At 42.5% G+C, this 21,461-nt stretch overlaps 1 protein-coding gene across 2 annotated transcripts in view; it reads right to left on the bottom strand.

The window, feature by feature from the left end:
* The window catches only part of LOC131134373 (testis-expressed protein 264 homolog), a 32,509-nt gene that overhangs the window by 9,658 nt on the left and 1,390 nt on the right, over positions 1–21,461 (bottom strand). For both annotated transcript variants that reach the window (XM_058079595.1, XM_058079606.1), the window contains exon 2: positions 14,821–15,042. In XM_058079595.1, coding sequence (XP_057935578.1) covers positions 14,821–15,042 — 222 coding nt within the window. The remainder of the gene's footprint in view (positions 1–14,820; positions 15,043–21,461) is intronic.

Below are 21,461 nucleotides of genomic sequence, written 5' to 3'. Positions count from 1 at the left end.
CGCTAAGGCAGTGGCTCCACTTTTAGTCCTTATTTCTTTCATTCTAAATAATGGAAAGTCGTAGGGAGCTGCCAAGTAGCAGCAGTTAAAGGAAAGTGCACTTTTTTTTTTTTTTAATGTTGGCCATCAATCCTGATGTGGGACATGAAAACACGTCTTTCTCTTTTCTGTGCCTTCTAAAGATATAAAAACAGGTGAAAAGAGGCAGCTAATGAATGCATGTCATGGGACACACCTATTGGTCCTGGAAAGGCGGCTATTCAAAAAGCTCCAACAAGGTTTTTCTATATATTCTGTGAGCATGTAGTAACAGGTACATTGATGGCAACATGTCATACTTGTAGTATTTTAGTATAACTTCCTTCCTGGGTGCATTGATTTCACATAGCAACATAGAAAGGAACGCTACACCTGCTAATATCAAGGTGTCACTACGCCGGTAACGTAGTTCTTGGGCGTAACAATTTTCACAATAATAATAATAATAACAATGTGCTTCTTATGCAGCTCATATGGTGGAAATTGAGCCTTATGGAGCTTTTTCCAGAAGGCTTTACAGCAGGGGTCTCAAACTCAATTTACCTAGGGGCCACTGGAGCTAGGGTCTGGGCAAGGCTGGTCCGCATCAGGTTTTCAAAAAAAAAAAAAAAAAACGCATTTATTAAAAACAGAAAAATATACAAACTTTTTCAGTGCTTTGGTTCCGATTTTCTACAAGAAAAGCTCTGATAAAACATTCCCCTGTTCTCAAATATCTTAATTTTTATTTTTCTGCACAAAATAAGATGAAAAATAAATAAACAAATCAAGAATAAAGAAAATCAATCAGTAATAAATAAATATAATAATAATAATAAAACAGCAAATAATAAAAACTTAAGAAACCACATATAGTTGGTGGGTAGACAAATTATTTTTTTCAGATTAAAATGAACAAAGCATTATTAGAGCCCTGACAAAACACGACTATAGTCACATTTATACTCTTTTTATTTACAACATATTGCGCAACTGCAGGGTCTTGAGACACATGCTAACTCGCAAACTAGAGAGCTAGCGAACTAAACGGTAGCCTTCAAGTTATTTCCTTTAAACCTAAATAGCCAAAAACGTACCACTTCCACACGGATAGGGAGGATAACTATTAACAGTTATTTAACCTTTAACATGAACATTAATCAAACGTAATAATTTTTTCTGGGTACATGATACCATACAGCATCCATATCAAACTAACATTAAACTTTCATATCAAGGCGAGGGCCTCAAACTAGTGTCCTGCGGGCCACATTTGGCCGGCGGGCCGCGTGTTTGAGACCCCTGCTTTACAGGAAGAATAGGTCCTTCCCATTATGTGCTACTTTTCATATGTTTTTATATCTTTAGAAGGCACAGAAAAGAGATGTGTTCATGTCTCACATAGGGATTGTGGATAATGGGCTATGTAAAAAAAAAGGGCACTGTTCCTTTAAGACTAGCTAACTTAAATCTAAAAATGGTCACCAATCAACCTTTCTTTGCCCTCTGCAAAGACACCAATCATTTACTTTCAAGATGAAAATTGCGTGAGCGGTTTGCAATATATGTTTAAATGAAAACAGGTCTTATATCAATCTATACATGAAGTGATGTCCCCATCAAAGCTGCTTTGTAAAGTTAGCCGTCACGTCAAGTTGTTTCATGTGCTCTGGCCAATGGGCTGCTTCGGAATAGATCCAAAATTAATCCCATTTAAAATACATTTGCAGTATAAAGAGACGGCAGAAAATGTATTAGCAGATAACGGTTTCTTATTCTTGTCCTTTTGAGATGGAACTAAAGTTTTTGAGGGTAAAAGTGATGACTGGCCGCACGGTGGACTCATGGTTAGCATGTTAGCCACCCAGTCGGGGCGTCAGGAGACACTCAGTTCACGAGTCCAGACCATAAACAAGATTGGGAGACCAGACAGTATTAACAGTACTTTGAATAAAAGTACTAATTACACTTCTCTGTCTTCTATGAGTATGCTAGCGGTCCCGCCTCCACCCACTGACACAAAGAGACTGACAAAGGTGCTCACTCCGTTCATGCCGTTGTTCTACGGAACAGACATGGCGACAAGATGACTAAAGAGTGAACCGTTTTCCTGCCCGTTTGTGACCCACATTTCTTCCGGTCGGTGAAGTTGGCATTGAAACTAGGAATATTCATTCATTCATTCATTTTCTACCGCTTTTTCCACACGAGGGTCGCGTGGGTGCTGAAGCCTATCCCAGCTGTCTTCGGGCGAGAGGCGGGGTACACCCTGGACTGGTCGCCAGCCAATCACAAGATTAGACTCTTAGATCTTTCATCAGAAAAAGAGCTTTTCTACCTTTTATGAGCAGTAGGACATAGGTAAGTTTCAGGAAAATATCAGTTCCCAACAAAAAGGAGGAGAAAAACCTCCACCCATTTTCTATGCCACTTATCTTCACTAGGGTGTATACTGGAGCCTATCCCAGTTGTCTTTAGCGAGAGTCGGGGTAAACCCTGGACTGGTGGCCAGCCAATCACAGGTCACATATAGACAAACAACCATTCACACTCACATTCATACCTATTGACAATTTGGAGTCGGCAATTAACCTAGCATGTTTTTGGAATGTGGGAGGAAACCGGAGTACCCGGAGAAAACCCACGCATGCACGGGGAGAACATGCAAACTCCACACAGACATGGCCGAGGGTGGAATTGAACCCTGGTCTCCTAGCTGTGAGGTCTGCGCGCTAACCACTTGACCGCCGTGCTGCCCGAAACTAGGAATAAATAAATAAAAACATTGGAACAATTCAGACTCGGACTGTCAGTCCCGGTTCCTATGGATGCTAGTGACCGGATGTCCACTCAAACCTAAGAGCGCCTGCGTATGGAATATCCATAAAAGGCCCATATGGAGCATCGCTAGTTTGAAGCAATAATGAAGCCTTACCAGGACTACAGGTCCCGGTACGTCCCCCGTGAAAGTGCCACTAAAAGACACCTGAGGCATCGTTTAGCAATTATTGCTGTAGCGTGTCCAGCTAAAACTGAAGCACTGCCTCATTTAGATCGCATGCATAATTCAAATGCCTTTTCACTGCATACACTAATTAGTCCAAAGATTGTTTTGTATTTATGCATTTGTGCCCGTCTGTCGCTTTCTCACAAAGCATTTTTACCGCTCAGGCTTAATTGCGGAGCTCGTGGTTCAACGTTGCTTTTGACTATTTTCAGCAGCAGATTAATATGAGCAGGTGAGTATTAATAGCAGCACAAAGGTGTTGTTAGGATGAAGTTAAAAATAAACTGGAGTGCCCTTGTTTCTTGTCCTGACAGAATGTGTCGCCCGGTCTCACACGGCGCCTCATTCATGTGTTGGAAACATTTTTGGAACACGGCGGTGATCAAGGGCAAACAGGCCTATCAAACGCTCGTTTCAAGGATCAAATCATCGGCAATCTTTTCATAATTTGACTGTTGGCTATATTTAAGACCCGAGGTGTGCTTCTTTAGCCGACCTGTGACTTTAGCCGTGTGAAAAATGGAGCCGGCATTGATTACCCATTGTCTTCATCGGTAAAGACCAAACCCCCGGGAGCCGTGCTGCACAGTCAAGTCCTCGTCTACGCCGCTCCCAGCCAAAGGGCAGTCAAATAATAAGACCTGCAGTGGAATCCCCGACACAAAGTGCACCAGAGACTTGTATAATTGGGGAGGGGATTGTGGATAGCGCGCTATTGATTTTTGTCAGATTCCTTCCATACTCTGCACAATCAGGACCGCCGGGACCGCAGCAAACACATAAAGGGAGTAAAGATAGCAAGGTCATGTGAAGGTCATATCTTCATATACTATACACATGCTACACATGACGGGCAGATCCCACTTTGTAATGAAAGAATTCCAAAGGGGAAATTACCCAATTACATGACTTTGTCTTCTTCTCTTTACTTTAATTGTCTATAAATGAGGAACTTTAGAGACCATCCATGTTTGATTTGTGCCACTGTGTGCTTGTAACAGGCCAAACTGCTGCATCTTAGAAAATAAGATGATCAGAGACGGCGTTTTTTACATTAAGTGTCTATTATTCAGTTAATTTCCTTAATGTTAGCAATTTGAAACTTTTGTACATGAATTCCTTCTGGAAGGGATGACTCAAACCAAAACGGATGCTAACCGAATCCATTGATGATTGATGATTCATTCATGATGAATAAACATTTAAGGTTACTTAAAGACAACATATGGCAGCAAGATGGCTAGTAATTATTTCTTGAATTCAAATTCTGTTTTTTTCACCTCACTGACCCAAAATGGAGTAAAGAAACCTGCAAGTGGCAACATACTGATAAAGAAGGCGAGAAACATGATTGAATTCAAGAAATAAGTCAGGAGGATGTTCATCAAGCGGAGATTCCAACCCAGGTCTTCACCATATCCTGACTGTGTGGCCACCGTTGTTAGCCATGAAGCCCATTAGCCAAAAACTGGACTGGACGGGAATGTGGTTGTTTCCAATTCCAAGTCTCTCTATATCGTGCTACCTGTTACCATCCATCCATCCATCCATTTTCCTTCGCTTATCCGAGTCCGGGTCACGGGGGCAGCAGTCTTAGTAGGGAAGCCCAGACTTCCCGGTCCCCGGTCTACCTGTTACACCCCCCCTTAATCCACCCATGCTTCACATTTGAAGATCCTGACTATGTGCAGCATAGTCTTTCCCATTCCAGGTCACTAGCCTGGGGGACGACATCTTCACATGGGTCCCCATGAGAGTGCATCATGCTCCCTTTGCATTTTAAGACTTCTGAATCCCATGGTAAAACACAGCTATACACTTAGTCTACTGTACATTATGCTTTGACAGCTTGTGTTTTTTTTTTTAATCTATAGAAAGTCATGAAAGTCAGTGAGGCAGCTTGCGCTATCACAATCATTTCACATTTGGTATGATTGACAAATATACAATTTCAATTATGTTTTACATCTTGACAAGAAGCTTGTCGTCCAAAAGTGTCCATATGATATCTCAATGCGGTCAGTTTCTTCCATTTTCTATGCCGCATATGCCGTTAGCTTAATTGGCGACGCTAAATTGTCCATAGGTATGAATGTGAGTGTGAATGGTTTGTTTGTCTATATGTGCTCTGTGATTGGCTGGCCACAAGTCCAGGGTTTACCCCTGACTCTCGCTAAAGACTGCTGGGATAGGCTCCAGCATACACCCTAGTGAGGATAAGTAGCATAGAAAATGGGAACTTTTTGTTGGGAACTGATATTTTCCTGAAACTTATCTATGTCCTACTGCTCATAAAAGGTAGAAAAGCTATTTTTCTGATGAAAGATCTAAGAGTCTAATCTTTATTTGGGTAGGTTTCATGTTTGTACAGTCATAGAACAAAATCTTCTGTGTGCCTTGAAAAATTTGTCAAAATGGCCGGTTGGATGGCTGCCATACACTTACCACTTCCACATGGAATGGGAGGAGAACTATCATGTAGGACACGCCATGGCTGACAGTATTAAGGTAAATATCATGTAAGCTAATGTCTCAATGTTTTGTGTCATTACCACATATTACTTGTATGTCCATAGACCATAGTCTATTATTACCATAGACCACAGTCTATTATTACCATAGACCACAGTCTATTATTACCATAGACCACAGTCTATTATTACCATAGACCACAGTCTATTATTACCATAGACCACAGTCAATTATTACCATAGACCACAGTCAAATATTACCATAGACCACAGTCAATTATTACCATAGACCACAGTCAATTATTACCATAGACCACAGTCTATTATTACCATAGACCACAGTCTATTATGACCATAGACCATAGTCTATTATGACCATAGACCATAGTCTATTATGACCATAGACTATAGTCTATTATGACCATGCACCATAGTCTATTATTACCATAGACCATAGTCTATTATTACCATAGACCATAGTCTATTATTACCATAGACCATAGTCTATTATTACCATAGACCATAGCCTATTATTACCATAGACCATAGTCTATTATTACCATAGACCATAGTCTATTATTACCATAGACCATTGTCTATTATTACCATAGACCATAGTCTATTATTACCATAGACCATACGTAGTCTATTATTACCATAGACCATTGTCTATTATTACCATAGACCATAGTCAATTATTACCATAGACCATTGTCTATTATTACCATAGACCATTGTCTATTATTACCATAGACCATAGCCTACTATTACCATAGACCATAGCCTATTATTACCATAGACCATAGCCTATTATTACCATAGACCATAGTCAATTATTACCATAGACCATTGTCTATTATTACCATAGACCATTGTCTATTATTACCATAGACCATAGCCTATTATTACCATAGACCATAGCCTATTATTACCATAGACCATAGCCTATTATTACCATAGACCATAGCCTATTATTACCATAGACCATAATCTATTGTTACCATAGACCATAGCCTATTATTACCATAGACCATAGCCTATTATTACCACCAAACAGCCATCATTTATTCATCCATTCATTTCTGAAAAACCACAATATAGCGAAGGAATGATCATCAAACTCCGGTATTTTTGTGAGAGGTGACTGTATTTGTTTGTTGCTTTGTTTTAAACATACTGAATCGACTTCTAAGAAAGTTTGCTGCAACTTTTTACATATTTAATTTGATGCAGATGAGGTCAGCCAAGCCTCTACTGTTTATTCTGGTGTAAAACTTTGTACTGTAAATAAAGCGCCAAGCTCCAAGCTCTGAGCACAGGGTGAGAATATGGCGCCAGAATTTGTCCTCGGGGGGAAAATCAACACATCCATTTGATTGCGACTTAACAGAAGCAAAAGTTGAGAATGCCTCCGGATTCCAAGGGGGGCGTTCAGCCTACTGGGCTCTACGGGGAATAAGTCATCTTTGGTAACACAAAGGTTGTTTTTATGAAGAAAAACAGTCAACAAATAATAATTAGATGCAAACAGCCAACAAAGCCTCTTGTCTCCAGAGAAGCCCAGCGTGAAGACGTGAACGCTGCTGCCAGCAAAGTATAGATAAGCGATTCCCACTGTGGTGCCACACTATTTATTCAGTAGCAAAACACAACCTGAATTACACCAGTTCAATAAAAGTCTTCATCTTATCAATCAGGAGTGAAGCAAGTCTACAGTACGTATTAAGCCGCTTTTACACTGATAGCCAGATAAGATTGAAGTTGAAGTGCTAATTAAACGTTGGAAATTAAACGGCACGGCCGAGCCGTCACTCGCTCAGGGCTGCGGCACAGCAAAGCGACATTTCACCACGTCCTTTCCGCACCATGTGCTAATAATGACAGTAATCGTAAAATTACAGGGAGACAAACCTTCCTTCTCTTCACAACAATTTGCCGCCACATCCTTGTCAAACTGCACACGTTGTTGCCGTGTCGTTTGTGTTTCCAAAAAAAAAACACATTTATTAAAAACGGAAAAATATACAAACTTTTTCAGTGCTTTGGTTCCGATTTTCTACAATAAAAGCTCTGATAAAACATTCCACTGTTCTCAAATATCTTAATTTTTATTTTTCTGCACAAAATAAGATGAAAAATAAATAAACAAATCAAGAATAAAGAAAATCAATCAATCAGTAATAAATAAATAAATATAATAATAAAACGGCAATTAATAAAAACTTAAGAAAGCACATATAGTTGGTGGGTAGAAAAATTATTTTTTCAGATTAAAATTAACAAAGCATTATTAGAGCCCTGTAGACATGACAAAACACGACTATAGTCACATTTATACTCTTTTTATTTACAACATATTGCGCAACTGCAGGGTCTTGAGACACATGCTAACTCGCAAACTAGAGAACTAGCGACCTAAACGGTAGCCTTCAAGTTATTTCCTTTAAACTTAAATAGCCAAAAACTTACCACTTCCACACGGATAGGGAGGATAACTATTAACAGTTATTTAACCTTTAACATGAACATTAATCAAACTTAATAATTTTTTTCTGGGTACATGATACCATACAGCATCCATATCAAACTTACGCAGGCCGCACTAACATTAAACTTTCATATCAAGGTGGGGGCCTCAAACTAGTGTCCCGCTGGCTGCGTGTTTGAGACCCCTGGCCTAGATCCAACAGTGTAAACTGTATATTCTTGACATTTTGCAACTGGTCTTAACATTTTGATCAAGAGTGTATTTCTCTATTTATCTCACCCGAGCATATATGATGGCAGACATGATCTCTGAAGCTATCCTATAGTCTACCTTTTATACAAAAAAAGATGCTGAGGACCCGAGTGACAGAAGTGTCACTCAAGCACCAATTCTCTCGACATTGACGTGTTCAGCCATGACAGTAAGAAAAAGGCCTGCCTGAAAAGTCACTGACCTGAATAAAGCAGTTAATTCCTAAGCCTCTCCTTTATCTTTCCCATTTTCCGGAGTACACTCGCCGTGGTCCCACATCCCTTCACCTTGCTTAAACGGAGACCCGTTCCTGTCGCACTCATACTTGAATGCTTCAAAATTGCCTCGTGGATGGCTTTTTTTTTTTTTTGTGGTCACAAAATCCCTCAAGAGGACACACTCTGATGTTGTTCATTTGAACTCCTATCTCACCAAGGACACAAGAACATGGTCGGCCAGATTATGTTTACGAGTGATGATACTAGAGTTTTTGGAGACTTGAGATCCCCAAAACAGGATCATTACAGCAAAGTGTTTTAAAGTTATGATAGATTAGCATTTTACCCAGAGCAATAGCACACTGTTCCATTCTTGAATGACACGAAACAACCAGCAATCAGAGGAAACCACATCCAGGTGTCACATCTAAGACAAGCACAAGAACTAACTTCTATTATCAATTAAGGCAGCGTAACGCTTGATAACATCACACTGATAACATCGTCCGTGACGCAAAACAGTCGGCCGCACGTCTGAAAATAAGCAGCCCTCTTAGATTACCATCACACGCGGCAGCCTGATCCTAATTCAGAGCGACGGGGTAAAGTTTAAAATCAGATCAATCACATGGAGATGTGACATTCAACACCAGCAGTGGAGTCCCAGTTGCCTGCAGATAAAAGTCATGTTTGAACATTCTGAACGGGCAAACTCCATACAGCCCCTCCAGTGGGAGCTGCTGTTCGCTCGCAGGCTGGTGATGCAACACGCCTCATACGAGACGCACGGCGAGTAGCAACGCTGACTTTGTCAAGTGGCAGAAAAGGGAAAAGGAGAATGGGTTTCAATTACAGTGGAACTTTGGTTCATACGCTCCAGAAGGAACCAAATCCTGCAAATCCAATTCAACCATTCCAGGTACCCAAAAATGTATGAATGAAGGTATAAGTGAACTTTTTTTTTTCATCATAATTGTAGCAGGTCATTTCAGATGGTGACCTGGCACAAGATCCCAACATGAAGTAAACCCAAAACCTATACAGTACATGAATCCACAGTCACTTTTGGGGTGAAATGATGTATACATGTATACATGGATCCAAATATTCCAATTGCATTCGGTTTATTTGCTCAAACGGAAATAATTTAACCTTTGTATACAAAAAAGTGCCAATCCGAATGCCAATGCCAATCACAGGGCACATATAGACAAACAACCATTCACACTCACATTCATACCTATGGACAATTTGGAGTCGCCAATTAACCTAGCATGTTTTTGGAATGTGGGAGGAAACCGGAGTACCCGGAGAAGACCCACGCATGCAAACTCCACACAGAGATGGCCAAAGGTGGAATTGAACGTGGGTTTCTTAGCTGTGAGGTCTGCGCGCTAACCACACGACCGCCGTGCAACCCGCTCCTGGAAAATTCAAAAAGCAACAAATCCATGTGACTATCCCCGATCAAGGAAACAATGTCAAATTCCCGTTTCCGACAATCACTATGTGTACTTTGTACTTTGAATAAAAACCACGCAACTTTGCAGCATACTCTGCCTCCAGTCTTTATCCAGTATATGAACCCCATGACCTATTCTGACCTTTCTGAATTGACATCACAGCCAAATGTCTGCATGCTTAATAAGCCCCGAGGATGAGCAGATGTGCACTGGGTTGCACCACTCCGACCCACCATATCGGCAACACCAGTGTAAAATTGCAAGAGGAGGCACTTCTCCAAGAGCATGTTGCCATGTGTGTCTAAAAAAAGAACATGATGGAGGAACAAAGGCAAACGTGTTTTATATTCAGCACACAACCTCAGTACTGGCAATCAACTTTAGTGCCCTCAAGCAAACAAATGTTCCATAGTCTGCCTTTCTCAAACCTTTAGATCTCGCTGAATGTCAGCAATATTATCTTCCCACACCAGTCCTCACTACGAGTCTTGAAGGCCCGGCCACCGTGTGCCAATCAAACCTCAAGACGCCGGGACAGCTGTGATGTAGACGGCCACCCCGAGGGGGGAGGGAGGGTGGGGCACGGAAGAAAGACCCCGGGGCTGATCGATGGTCTGACTCGGCAAATATCAGGCCTGACCGTGGGGTGGCAAAACAAAGCGTCTGACGGCGAGGAATCGTCCTGCCACGCCGAGCCAGATCTGCTAAATTCTGATGAGCTGCTTTGAAAAGGTCTGGCCACTTGGGATATTCTATGTGTGAGACATCATCTGCATGCTTTATTCAAGAGAAACCGGCTTATTGTCTGCATATCTTACAGTATCGCACAAAAGTCCGATGCCATTTTTATCACATCTTCCCACAGGACAATACCAGAGCCAAAACAATGCGTTGCTGCTGGATGTTCACATTCTCTCAGAGGTACTATAAGTGTTTCGTTCCCAAAAGAGGAAGCTTCGAGACAAAAATGGACAAAGCAAGAGCAGAGAAGGTGTAACATGTCGAGTTCTGTCCTTTGCTGTGATCATTTCACTGATGACTGCTATGAAGGACCAGAATTACAAGAAGCATTTGTCTTGAAAGTACGCAAAAAAAATGGATGCTATTCCGCCAGTACACAGGAAAAAAACCAAAAGCCAAAATTGCCACAGAACAGAGTAAAATTGTCAAAAAGCACTATTCCATGATAGCGACAAGGCTGTAAGCATTATGCAGCTTAGATAAACATCTTTACACAGCCATATGTACAGTATACGGATCAAAAATATCCAGTGTGGGGACCCCGTAATTAGGGGAAAAGCCAAAATAAACAAAAATGTACAGTTCGATTGCAACGGCGATGAAATATGAAACAAATCAGGCTATGAAGACCCCTTTATGTGCATTAATAAGCCATATTGAAACCATAATTGAAGGATAAGCAACTCCAGAGTAATTTAAACTTTACCATTCCGGGTTCTTCCGGTCTTTCGGTTTCATGTTCTGCAAGTTCTCCATTCCCTCTCCAATTGTTTCTCCGGGTTACTCTTGCACTCAGAGAGAACTCTGAATGTATGTATTTATAATTTGCATGAGAAATACGTTTGAATAGCCTACAGCGCCTCCATATAGTACATGCTGGCTGTGCGAGTGCAGTGTCAAGATGCATCCCGGGTGATGCAAGGCATTCAGCTATTAAGTATAACAAAAGCTGGATTCCAATGCACATAATTCACTTGAGTTGTTGAGGAAAAAAATGTTTACTGAGACCTCATTATTATGTGCAGGGTGGGCTTGACTTGGCAAAACACAAAGCTATGTATCAATAACACAACATGACAGCAGAGTCACACTAGAGATTGCAAATGTTGCTTAAGAAAGCTTAAGAAAAACGCTCTCCAAATTCCTCAACTTGGAATATCAACCGGGCTCAAATGTGTGGATTTCCCTGCTCGTAGCTAGCTGATGCTAATGTTATATGACAAATAATCAATCAATCTGAGCAAAAGTTGATCAGCCGATGTACAGTATATCCTTGTATATACATTCCTGATCACCTAAGTCAGGTGTGGGCAAAATACGACCCGGGGGCCACATCCGGCCCGCCAAGTGTTTGAATACGGCTCTAGTGGTTAGCGCACAGACCTCACAGCTAGGAGACCAGGGTTCAATTCCACCTCAATTCCATTCTGTGTGGAGTTTGCATGTTCTCCCCGTGCATGCGTGGGTTTTTTCCGGGTACTCCGGTTTCCTCCCACATTCCAAAAACATGCTAGGTTAATTGGTGACACCAAATTGTCCATAGGTATGAATGTGAGTGTGAATGGTTGTTTGTCTATATGTGCCCTGTGATTGGCTGGCCACCAGTCCAGGGTGTACCCCGCCTCTCGCCCGAAGACAGCTGGGATAGGCTCCAGCACCCCCGCGACCCTCGTGAGGATAAGCGGTAGAAAATGAATGAATGAAATATTAGAGATGAGAATATAAACATTTTTTTTAAAGTTTTAAATATCATGAAAATGGTAGAAAATGAATGAATGAATACAATCTGGAATCATCGCTTGAGCCAACCTTTTGATGGGTTTAAGTAGCTGTTTTATAGATTTCGTTATTTAATGTGGTCTGTTGTTTACAAAGTGCTCCTGAAAAAAGGGACACAAGAACATATAGCAGACTGTATTACACTTTTACAGATAAAATAATCATCCTTTATGCTTGTATTTAGCAAACATCAACTGCTTGTATTGTTTCTTGAATTGGCTCATTGTTGTGCATTGTTTGATTTCCTTACTCAATCCATTACATAGTTTGATTCCACATACTGAAATGCTATGGCTTTTTAACATAGTCCTAGCATATTCATTCATTCATTCATTTTCTACCGCTTTTTCCTCACGAGGGTCGCGGGGGTGCTGGAGCCTATCCCAGCTGTCTTTGGGCGAGAGGCGGGGTACACCCTGGACTGGTGGCCAGCCAATCACAGGGCACATATAGACAAACAACCATTCACACTAGTCCTAGCATATAAGTGTTTCAAATTTAGTTCTTCACTGAGATCATATTTCTCATCTTTTGTAAAGTATTGGATGACATTTTTAGGTAATTTGTTATTTGTAGCCTTATGCATTATTTTAGCTGTTTGAAGATGAACTAAAATCAGGATATTGTGTATCATTTCTTCCCTTAACGTAGCCAAAATGAGCTGAACCATTAAAAGCAAGGTGGGCACCAAAGGGTGACTAAGGTGACACGTATAAAGCCAGGAAATGGACCGACTCACCCACACACAAACACCACCGTCCAATCTTTGGGACACAAGTGGATAAGGGAACTCCGATAAGATATCTGCACGACGTGAGCGGAAGCAGAGATTAAAAAAAATGTTATGTAATTATGTGAAAACCGATGGCCGGAGATGACCGTCTGTGCACGTTGACCTCTTAGACCGTCTTAAGTGCCGCTGGAGGGCGGCCAGATTTACACAGCGTCCAAAAAACAGATGGCGGAGGCATAGGCAAACGGGACACCCGCCCACATTCTCCAACAGAAGCAAAACCACCGAGACAACCTGTGGTGTCCGCCACCTGCTTCCAGCACGCTGCATCATGAGACAATAGCCGCAGAAGTCGCCCACATCCCGATGACTCATTCCCACGGTATCCCTCGAGCAGCACCTGACCAGGTCCTTCATTTCAGGGTGAAAAAACGCTCCTTTCCTCGATTTTTTGCCCTCCGGTTGACTCTGTGTCAATAAATCTGTTTAGCGCACTAGCTAAATAACACACAAGTCCTGAGGATGCTGGGAAAAAAAGTCTAAAAGAATCATAAAATACATTATCACATACTACAGTATTAATTGGCCCTGTACCCTAGAAACCGCCCATGAATGATACGGGAAAAGGCCGAAATGATACTGTGTCAAAGCCCAGGGCAGTGATACTGATAAAATATAGAGTTTAAAACCATGTCCAGTATCAGCCCCCGTAGCTGTCCACTCAGAGCGCGCTGCTCTGGTATCGTGCCCGTGAAACAACCAATCAGAGAACACACAGCGTTTGTTTTGCTGCCGTCTGTGCTCGGTCAACATGTCAGCGGTTAAATAGTAAATAGTATAGTAAATATTAGTATAATAGTAGTCTTAGTATAATAGTAAATATTAAATAGTACGTGATAATAAGCTCATGATTAAATAGTACAGTAAACCTCGGATATATCGGACTCGGATATATCGGAAATTCGCTCACAACGGACAGATAAAAAAGAACCAATTTTTCTGTAATGCATTTCCAATAAAAATTCATTGCATATATCGGATTTTTTATAACGGATTTCGCCTATTTCGGACAAAATCTCCAGTCCCGTTCCAATGCATTTCCATTAAATTGGCCGCATCGTGGCGCTCCGATTCGCCGAATCGTGACAGGCCGCTATACGACGTCATTTGCAGCGTTTGCAGCGTTGCCTGCGCGTCCAGGTACATTGGAAACATAGTCAAGGAAGTGCCTTTTTATAACGGATAAAATCCTATTTACGCATATACCGGATATAAATCTGATATATGCGTAAAACGGACATTTTCCGGTATACATATAACGGATTTCGCTTATATCGGACAAAACCAGTGGGAACAATTGAATCCGATATATCCGAGGTTTACTGTAGTATGTGATAGACCTTTGGTCTCGGGCTGATACTGACACTTAGGGGCATGATACCTGGCCTGATACCAGACAAACCATGTGATAACCTATAATGATATCACTTGACAAAACACACACAACTGAGACAGTGGATCCCCACGTTTGTATTATTATACGTATGAATGCTTTTGGGCTTGACTTCCTGTGTTTCTTGGTGGGTCTTATTGCAACCTCACAGTGGGAAGCTAGATGACATTTCCGTGTGATTCGCAAAAGCAAAATACCTTGATGTAGCTCTCCAGCCTTGGATAGACTCTTTTCACTCCCAGGAGGACGGAGAGAATGTTCCTGTGAGGGAAGGAAGTGGTGACCACGTGTGTGACTTCAGGCATGGAGAAGACGCGGAAGCCAGACGTCTCGTAGCGCTTCAGGAGCTCCTCGTCCGCCTTGTCCTCTCCCTCGCTCACAATGCTGCCCACAGCGCAGCGGCACTGAGCTCCAGGCACCTTTCAATGAAATCAACACCAAAGTATGAGCATTTTAAACATAACGTGCACAGGCAGCGTGGGTTCTTTGCTGACAGTACGGATATTTTGATATTGTCAGCCAGGTGCTGCATTTGAAGAGAAAATCCGCTCGTTCATTAGAGCGCTAATTGCAGTTTTTGCCGTCGTGGGTATTGGGAGCACCCGGATGCCAATTAAATAAGGGAGGAGAAGATGCTCTAAACAAACGAAACCTCCTGGGATATTCAAGCCTGCTGGGCTGAGCGCCACTAAAAGCACCAGAATAAATAACCAGAAGAGTCGATGTGTGCAAGAAGCCGTCACACGGTGTTTTCCAAACAATGCCAACATGCGCACATTCCTATTCCCAAACACTGATGAGGACAAATGTGCTGTTCACCTCAAGCTGCTGAGTAGTAGAAATGTATGTGCATGAATTGACTGTTGCTTAAGCTGCACGGTGGACCAGTGGTTAGCGTGCAGACCTCACAGCTAGGAGTCCCGAGTTCAATTCCACCCTCAATTCCATGTCTGTGTGGAGTTTGCATGTTCTCCCAGTTTTCTCCGGGTACTCCGGTTTCCTCCCACATTCCAAAAACATGTTAGGTTAATTGGCGACTCCAAATTGTCCATAGGTATGAATGTGAGTGTGAATGGTTGTTTGTCTATATGTGCCCTGTGATTGGCTGGCCACCAGTCCAGGGTGTACCCCGCCTCTTGCCCGAAGACAGCTGGGATAGGCTCCAGCACCCCTGCGACCCTACCAAAACTAAGAATAAAGTCACAATTTTAGGAAACTATTGTAATGTAGTAATATTACAATAATACAGTCAAAATATTACGTAAATAAAGACATTACAAGAAAAAAGGCTCAGGGTGTACCCCGCCTCTCGGCCAAAGACAGCTGGGATAGGCTCCAGCACCCCCACGACCCTCGTAGAAAATGAATGAATGAATGAAATATTAGAGATGAAAATATAAACATTTTTTTAAAACTTTTAAATATCATGAGAAACAACCAAAACTAAGAATAAAGTCACAATTTTAGGAAATTGTATTACTATATAACAATAATACAGTCAAAATATTATGTAAATAAAGACACAATATTACAAGAAAAAAGGCTCAAAGTGTATCCTGCCTCTCGGCCAAAGACAACTGGGATAGGCTCCAGCACCCCCGCGACCCTCGTGAGGATAAGCGGTAGAAAATGAATGAATGAATGAAATATTAGAGATGAAAATATAATTTTTTTTTTTAAGTTTTAAATATCATGAGAAACAACCAAAACTAAGATAAAGTCACAATTTTAGGACATTTTATTACTATATTAGAATTCATTAATTCATTCATTTTCTACCGCTTATCCTCACGAGGGTCGCGGGGCTGCTGGAGCCTATCCCAGCTGTCTTCGGGCGAGAGGCGGGGTACACCCTGGACAGGTGGCCAACCAATCACAGGGCACATGTAGACAAACAACCATTCACACTCACATTCATACCTATGGACAATTTGGAGTCGCTAATTAACCTAGCATGTTTTTGGAATGTGGGAGGAAACCGGAGTACCCGGAGAAAACCCACGCATGCACGGGGAGAACATGCAAACTCCACACAGAGATGGTCGAGGGTGGAATTGAACCCTGGTCTCCTAGCTGTGAGGTCTGCACGCTAACCACTAGACCGCCGTGCCGCCACTATATTAGAATAATACAGTCAAAATATTGTGTAAATAAAGACACAATATTACAAGAAAAAAGGCTCAGGGTGTACCCCGCCTCTCGGCCAAAGACAGCTGGGATAGGCTCCAGCACCCCCGCGACCCTTGTGAGGATAAGCAGTAGAAAATGAATGAATGAATACTAGCACATGATTACCATCAGGAGAAGCCACAAACTTTTATGACCCAGCTACTTAGAAGCATCAGAATCGAGAATTGAGGTTTAGAATCGGAACCAAAATCGTTCAAATTCCAACGGTGCCTGACCCTTTAGGACACACCTGTCAGTCACATGTTCCAATACAAACAAAAGGTGAAAACAATAGAATAGCTGCAAATAAACTCTTGCTGCTCATATTCATCTTTTGCTATCAACCCCAAATGTTTTGGGTCTACAGCAAAACTGGAGGTATTGACCTCACGGATCCAATACGTCTGCAGGGCACCCTACGCTTCCATCAATCTTATATCTTGGTGGAGATCTAAAAAGTGTAAAAATGCGAACGGGGAGCTATAAGCATTTTACGACACATTCAATAAAGTCTGAGTCAATCTGACAGCAACGTCTAATCATTGTTCCACATCGATATTAATGATTGTATGGGACGAGCTTCCTAAACAAAAAGATAATGTGTCAAACATGATGTGAAGACTCAATTCCACTGACATTGTGGGAGTTCACTGTGTTTTTTGGGTAACCACAGGATTCCATTTCCAGCTAGAGCAATAGCTTCTTGTTCTGTTTATCTATGCATATACCGTATAGGCTATACAGCATTTGTGGACTTAGCTCGGCTACAATTCCAATCATTAAAAAAATAACATACGAGTCTGTTTTAAATCATATTATCGTATGCGTTTTGTCTGGCTGTCAATCAAGTCAACAGAAACAGTTTTGTTTTGCCACCGGGATTCCGATGCCGAAAGAATGTTTGTCTTGGTTGATGAAGACTTGGAAGTCGTGCTAAAGATACAGTCTTCATACACATTTTCCATGGAACCTGCTCAAGCCTTTGTCAACAGCAGATGTGAGAAACGTTGACAAACATTCTTACTTGGCTGTGGAGGTCGAACTGGGGACATTTTGGAGCAGTGCAAGCAGGGGAAGGTGACGGTTTGTAGTGGGATTAAAGCCTTTGTGTGTCATTTTTTTCGTGGAGAGGATAGCCCAAGCTAAATGCCAAATTTGCTTAGAGACAACAACAAAAGAGAGCAAGAGAGAGACTGACAAAGTGTGTGATGAAGGAATTGTGAGGCTGTTCAATTGTGATGCTGAAGAAGACGACTTGAAAGGTTTTAGTTCCTAGGAGGGTGAGGGGGTGTGGCCTATATGTGGACAAATCTTGTTTTAGTGGGTGTGGCTTACATACTAATGCGCTTTATAGTCGCTCTATAAATGACATTATACAGTATATATTTACATATTGCCACACTGTGGCCGAGTGGTTAGAATGCTGGCCACACAGTCAGAAAATGGGGAAGACCTGGGTTGGAATCTCCAACGGGCATCTCTGTGTGGAGTTTGCATGTCCTCCCCGTGCATGCGTGGGTTTTCTCCAGGTACTCCGGTTTCCTCCCACATTCCAAAAACATGCTAGGTTAATTGGCGACTCCAAATTGTCCATAGGTATGAATGTGAGTGTGAATGGTTGTTTGTCTATATGTGCCCTGTGATTGGCTGGCCACCAGTCGAGGGTGTGCTGATAAGCGGCATAGAAAATATATGGATGGATATTTACATATTTTCATTCATCCATTCATTTTCAACCACTTATCCTCACGAGGGTCACAGGGATGCTGGAGCCTATCTCAGATGTCTACGGGCGAGAGAAGCGGGGTACACCCCGGACTGGTCGCCAGCCAATCACAGGGCAGATATAGACAACCATTCACACTCACATTCATACCTATGGACAATTTGGAGACGGCAATTAGCCTAGCATGTTTTTGGAATGTGGGAGGAAACCCACGCATGCACGGGGAGAACATGTGAACTCTACACAGAGATGGCCGAGGGGTGGAATTGAACACTGGTCTCCTAACTGTGAGGTCTGCGCGCTAACCACTCGACCACCGTGCAGCCCTATTTACATATTTTGAGTATTCTATTTATTGTTCCCTTGCTGTACCCGAAACAAAGGAAATCATGTCCTTAAAAGTGAAGCGATGCACCGATCCGTGATTATGACGTACACTTTCACCCCGCGCATTTCACAAGGTCAAAGCTTGACATCATTAGGATTGGTTTTCCGGCATTTCCCAACAATTCCAGATCAGAAAAGGTTAGGAACCACGGCTCTAAGGTATTAAAAGAAAGGAAGAATCAGGTCCAGTTCTATCTCTTGCCCTCCAATCAACTGGGATAGACTCCAGCTTACCCGTGATCCTGTACTATGAGGGGCATAACATACTTGATATTCATAAAAGACTTTCACATGGACTTTCTGTTCGGTTGTCGACTATTTCATCAGCCTCCACAAAGAACACCAGCCGCACTAATTCCTGACCAGCTTGTCCTCTGCGGCTTCCGTCATGCTACGACCTCACCGCGGCTCCTTGAAACTTTCCTCATCTCGCTACATTTTAATGAATGTCACCACAGCGGCCCACGGTTGCTTATGGGAAGGTGGATAGGACGTAAACATCTTAGTAGGGGATGAAGACAGCCGCAGGGGAGAGGACGGGGGGGCACATTAGGTCAGGGAAACACCTCTTGAAGCTGAAGAGTTGTCTCGTAGAAAGAATTCATGAGCAGGGCCCAGAATATGTGATTACTTTTTTTTTTTTTTTTCAAGGAACAAAAAAAGAGCCACTCCAGTCCTGTATCCATGGCAACCATCTCCGGACCAACTCAAGCCCTTGTTGAGGTCTTTGGTTTCCCCAGAGGAAATGATTAACGCTGGTAAACGTGAGAAAAAGGGGAGGAAAAAGGAGCGAGGGGGCGAGAGTAGTCATGCAGACACTGCTCCTCTGTCAGCTGCACCTTTTGAAAAATCTTCTCACCGCAAACATCAATGGCAAGTGTCTCCCCAGCTCCACTTCCAAATGGAAGTTCTCCTATTTGAGAGCACTCTCTGGGGTTCCTGTCGGGGACTGAAAGCATCCAGCGGCTCGGACACTAATGAGCTGAGATCATTACACCAATTATTTGAACTTAAATCAGAACAGGGGGCTGAGACGGTGCAGCGCCAGCACCCAAATGCTGTCTTAATTGTCAGTCGGGGAAAAGAGGATTAAAGGAAGAGTCTACTGATGAGACGTTTGAAAGGTTCTGCGAAAATTAAGAAACAGCTGAGATCAGAGGGGCCAACAATGAAGCGGTTTGAAAAACATCATCAGCAAATACATACAGCATACCACGGCTCTCAAACCTCTCTTGGGAGAGATACCTTCACAAAATGAAACAAATTCATTCATTTTCTACCGCTTATCCTCACAAGGGTCGCATGGGGTGCTGGAGCCTATCCCAGCTGTCTTCGGGCGAGAGGCAGGGTACACTCTGTAAATAAATAAGTAAAACGAGCTAGTTGTGACAGCCCTCATTCTTAGTTGATATTTTTTTGCACAGCGGCCGAGTGGTTAGCGCGCACACCTCACAGCTAGGAGACCTGAGTTCAATCCCACCCTCGGCTATCTCTGTGTGGAGTTTGCATGTTCTCCCCGTGCATGCGTGGGTTTTCTCCGGGTACTCCGGTTTCCTCCCACATTCCAAAAACATGCTAGGTTAATTAGCGAATCCAATTGTCCATAGGTATGAATGTGAGTGTGAATGGTTGTTTGTCTATATGTGCCCTGTGATTGGCTGGCCACCAGTCCAGGGTGTACCCCGCCTCTCGTCTGGAGACAGCTGGGTTAGGCTCCAGCACCCCCCGGGACCAAATTGATTCCACTTTTGTGTGTTTGGATTTTGGTCATATCTTTTGGAACGTTATTGTGCAAAAAACTGCTGTGTCTTTTTTTTTTCAGCTGGTGTGCCTGAGTGCAAGGAAGAAAAGCTTAGTGCCACACGTTTGTTTGTATTCCTCTCCAGACCCTGAATTCTGAGACATGAATAGCGTTTTATATTCAGGTCAGTGTGCTCCAGCTTGGGTCCATGTTGGAAAGCAACAGTCATTCATTCATTCATTTTCTATTGCTTATCCTCACAAGGGTCGCGGGGGTGCTGGAGCCTATCCCGAGATGCGGGGTACACCCTGGACGAGTCACCAGCCAATCACAGGGCACATATAGACAAACAACCATTCACACTCACATTCATACCTATATAAACAATTTGGAGGTGCCAATTAGCCTAGCATGTTTTTGGAATGTGGGAGGACCCCCACTGGGAGAGCATGTAAACTCCACACATAGATGCCCGAGGGTGAAATCGAACTCGGGTTGGCCTGCGCGCTAACCACTCGTCCACCGTGCAGCCTCAATATGCTTGTTTTACCATAAAATGAACACAGCTCATATTTTTTTATGAAAACATGAAAAATGTGTACATGTGATAACCACAGGGGGGTGTTGCGTTCGAACAATATGTACGTCATTTACCATTCCAGGATTCCACCCTGCTTTGCTTCTTTGCGAGGTCTGTTTGGATAAAGACTATTGGAAAATAAAGTACACCTGGTCGATTCACAGGTGGGAAAAAGCACCGCATGAGTTGGAAGGCTGCAGACATTGTGTGGGATTAGGTATCAGGGGTGGTTCCA

Source organism: Doryrhamphus excisus, chromosome 1, assembly GCF_030265055.1.
Source record: "Doryrhamphus excisus isolate RoL2022-K1 chromosome 1, RoL_Dexc_1.0, whole genome shotgun sequence".
Taxonomy (NCBI): domain Eukaryota; kingdom Metazoa; phylum Chordata; class Actinopteri; order Syngnathiformes; family Syngnathidae; genus Doryrhamphus; species Doryrhamphus excisus.
The sequence above is the reverse complement of the archived record's forward strand: the minus strand, read 5'-3'. Positions and strand labels throughout refer to the sequence as shown.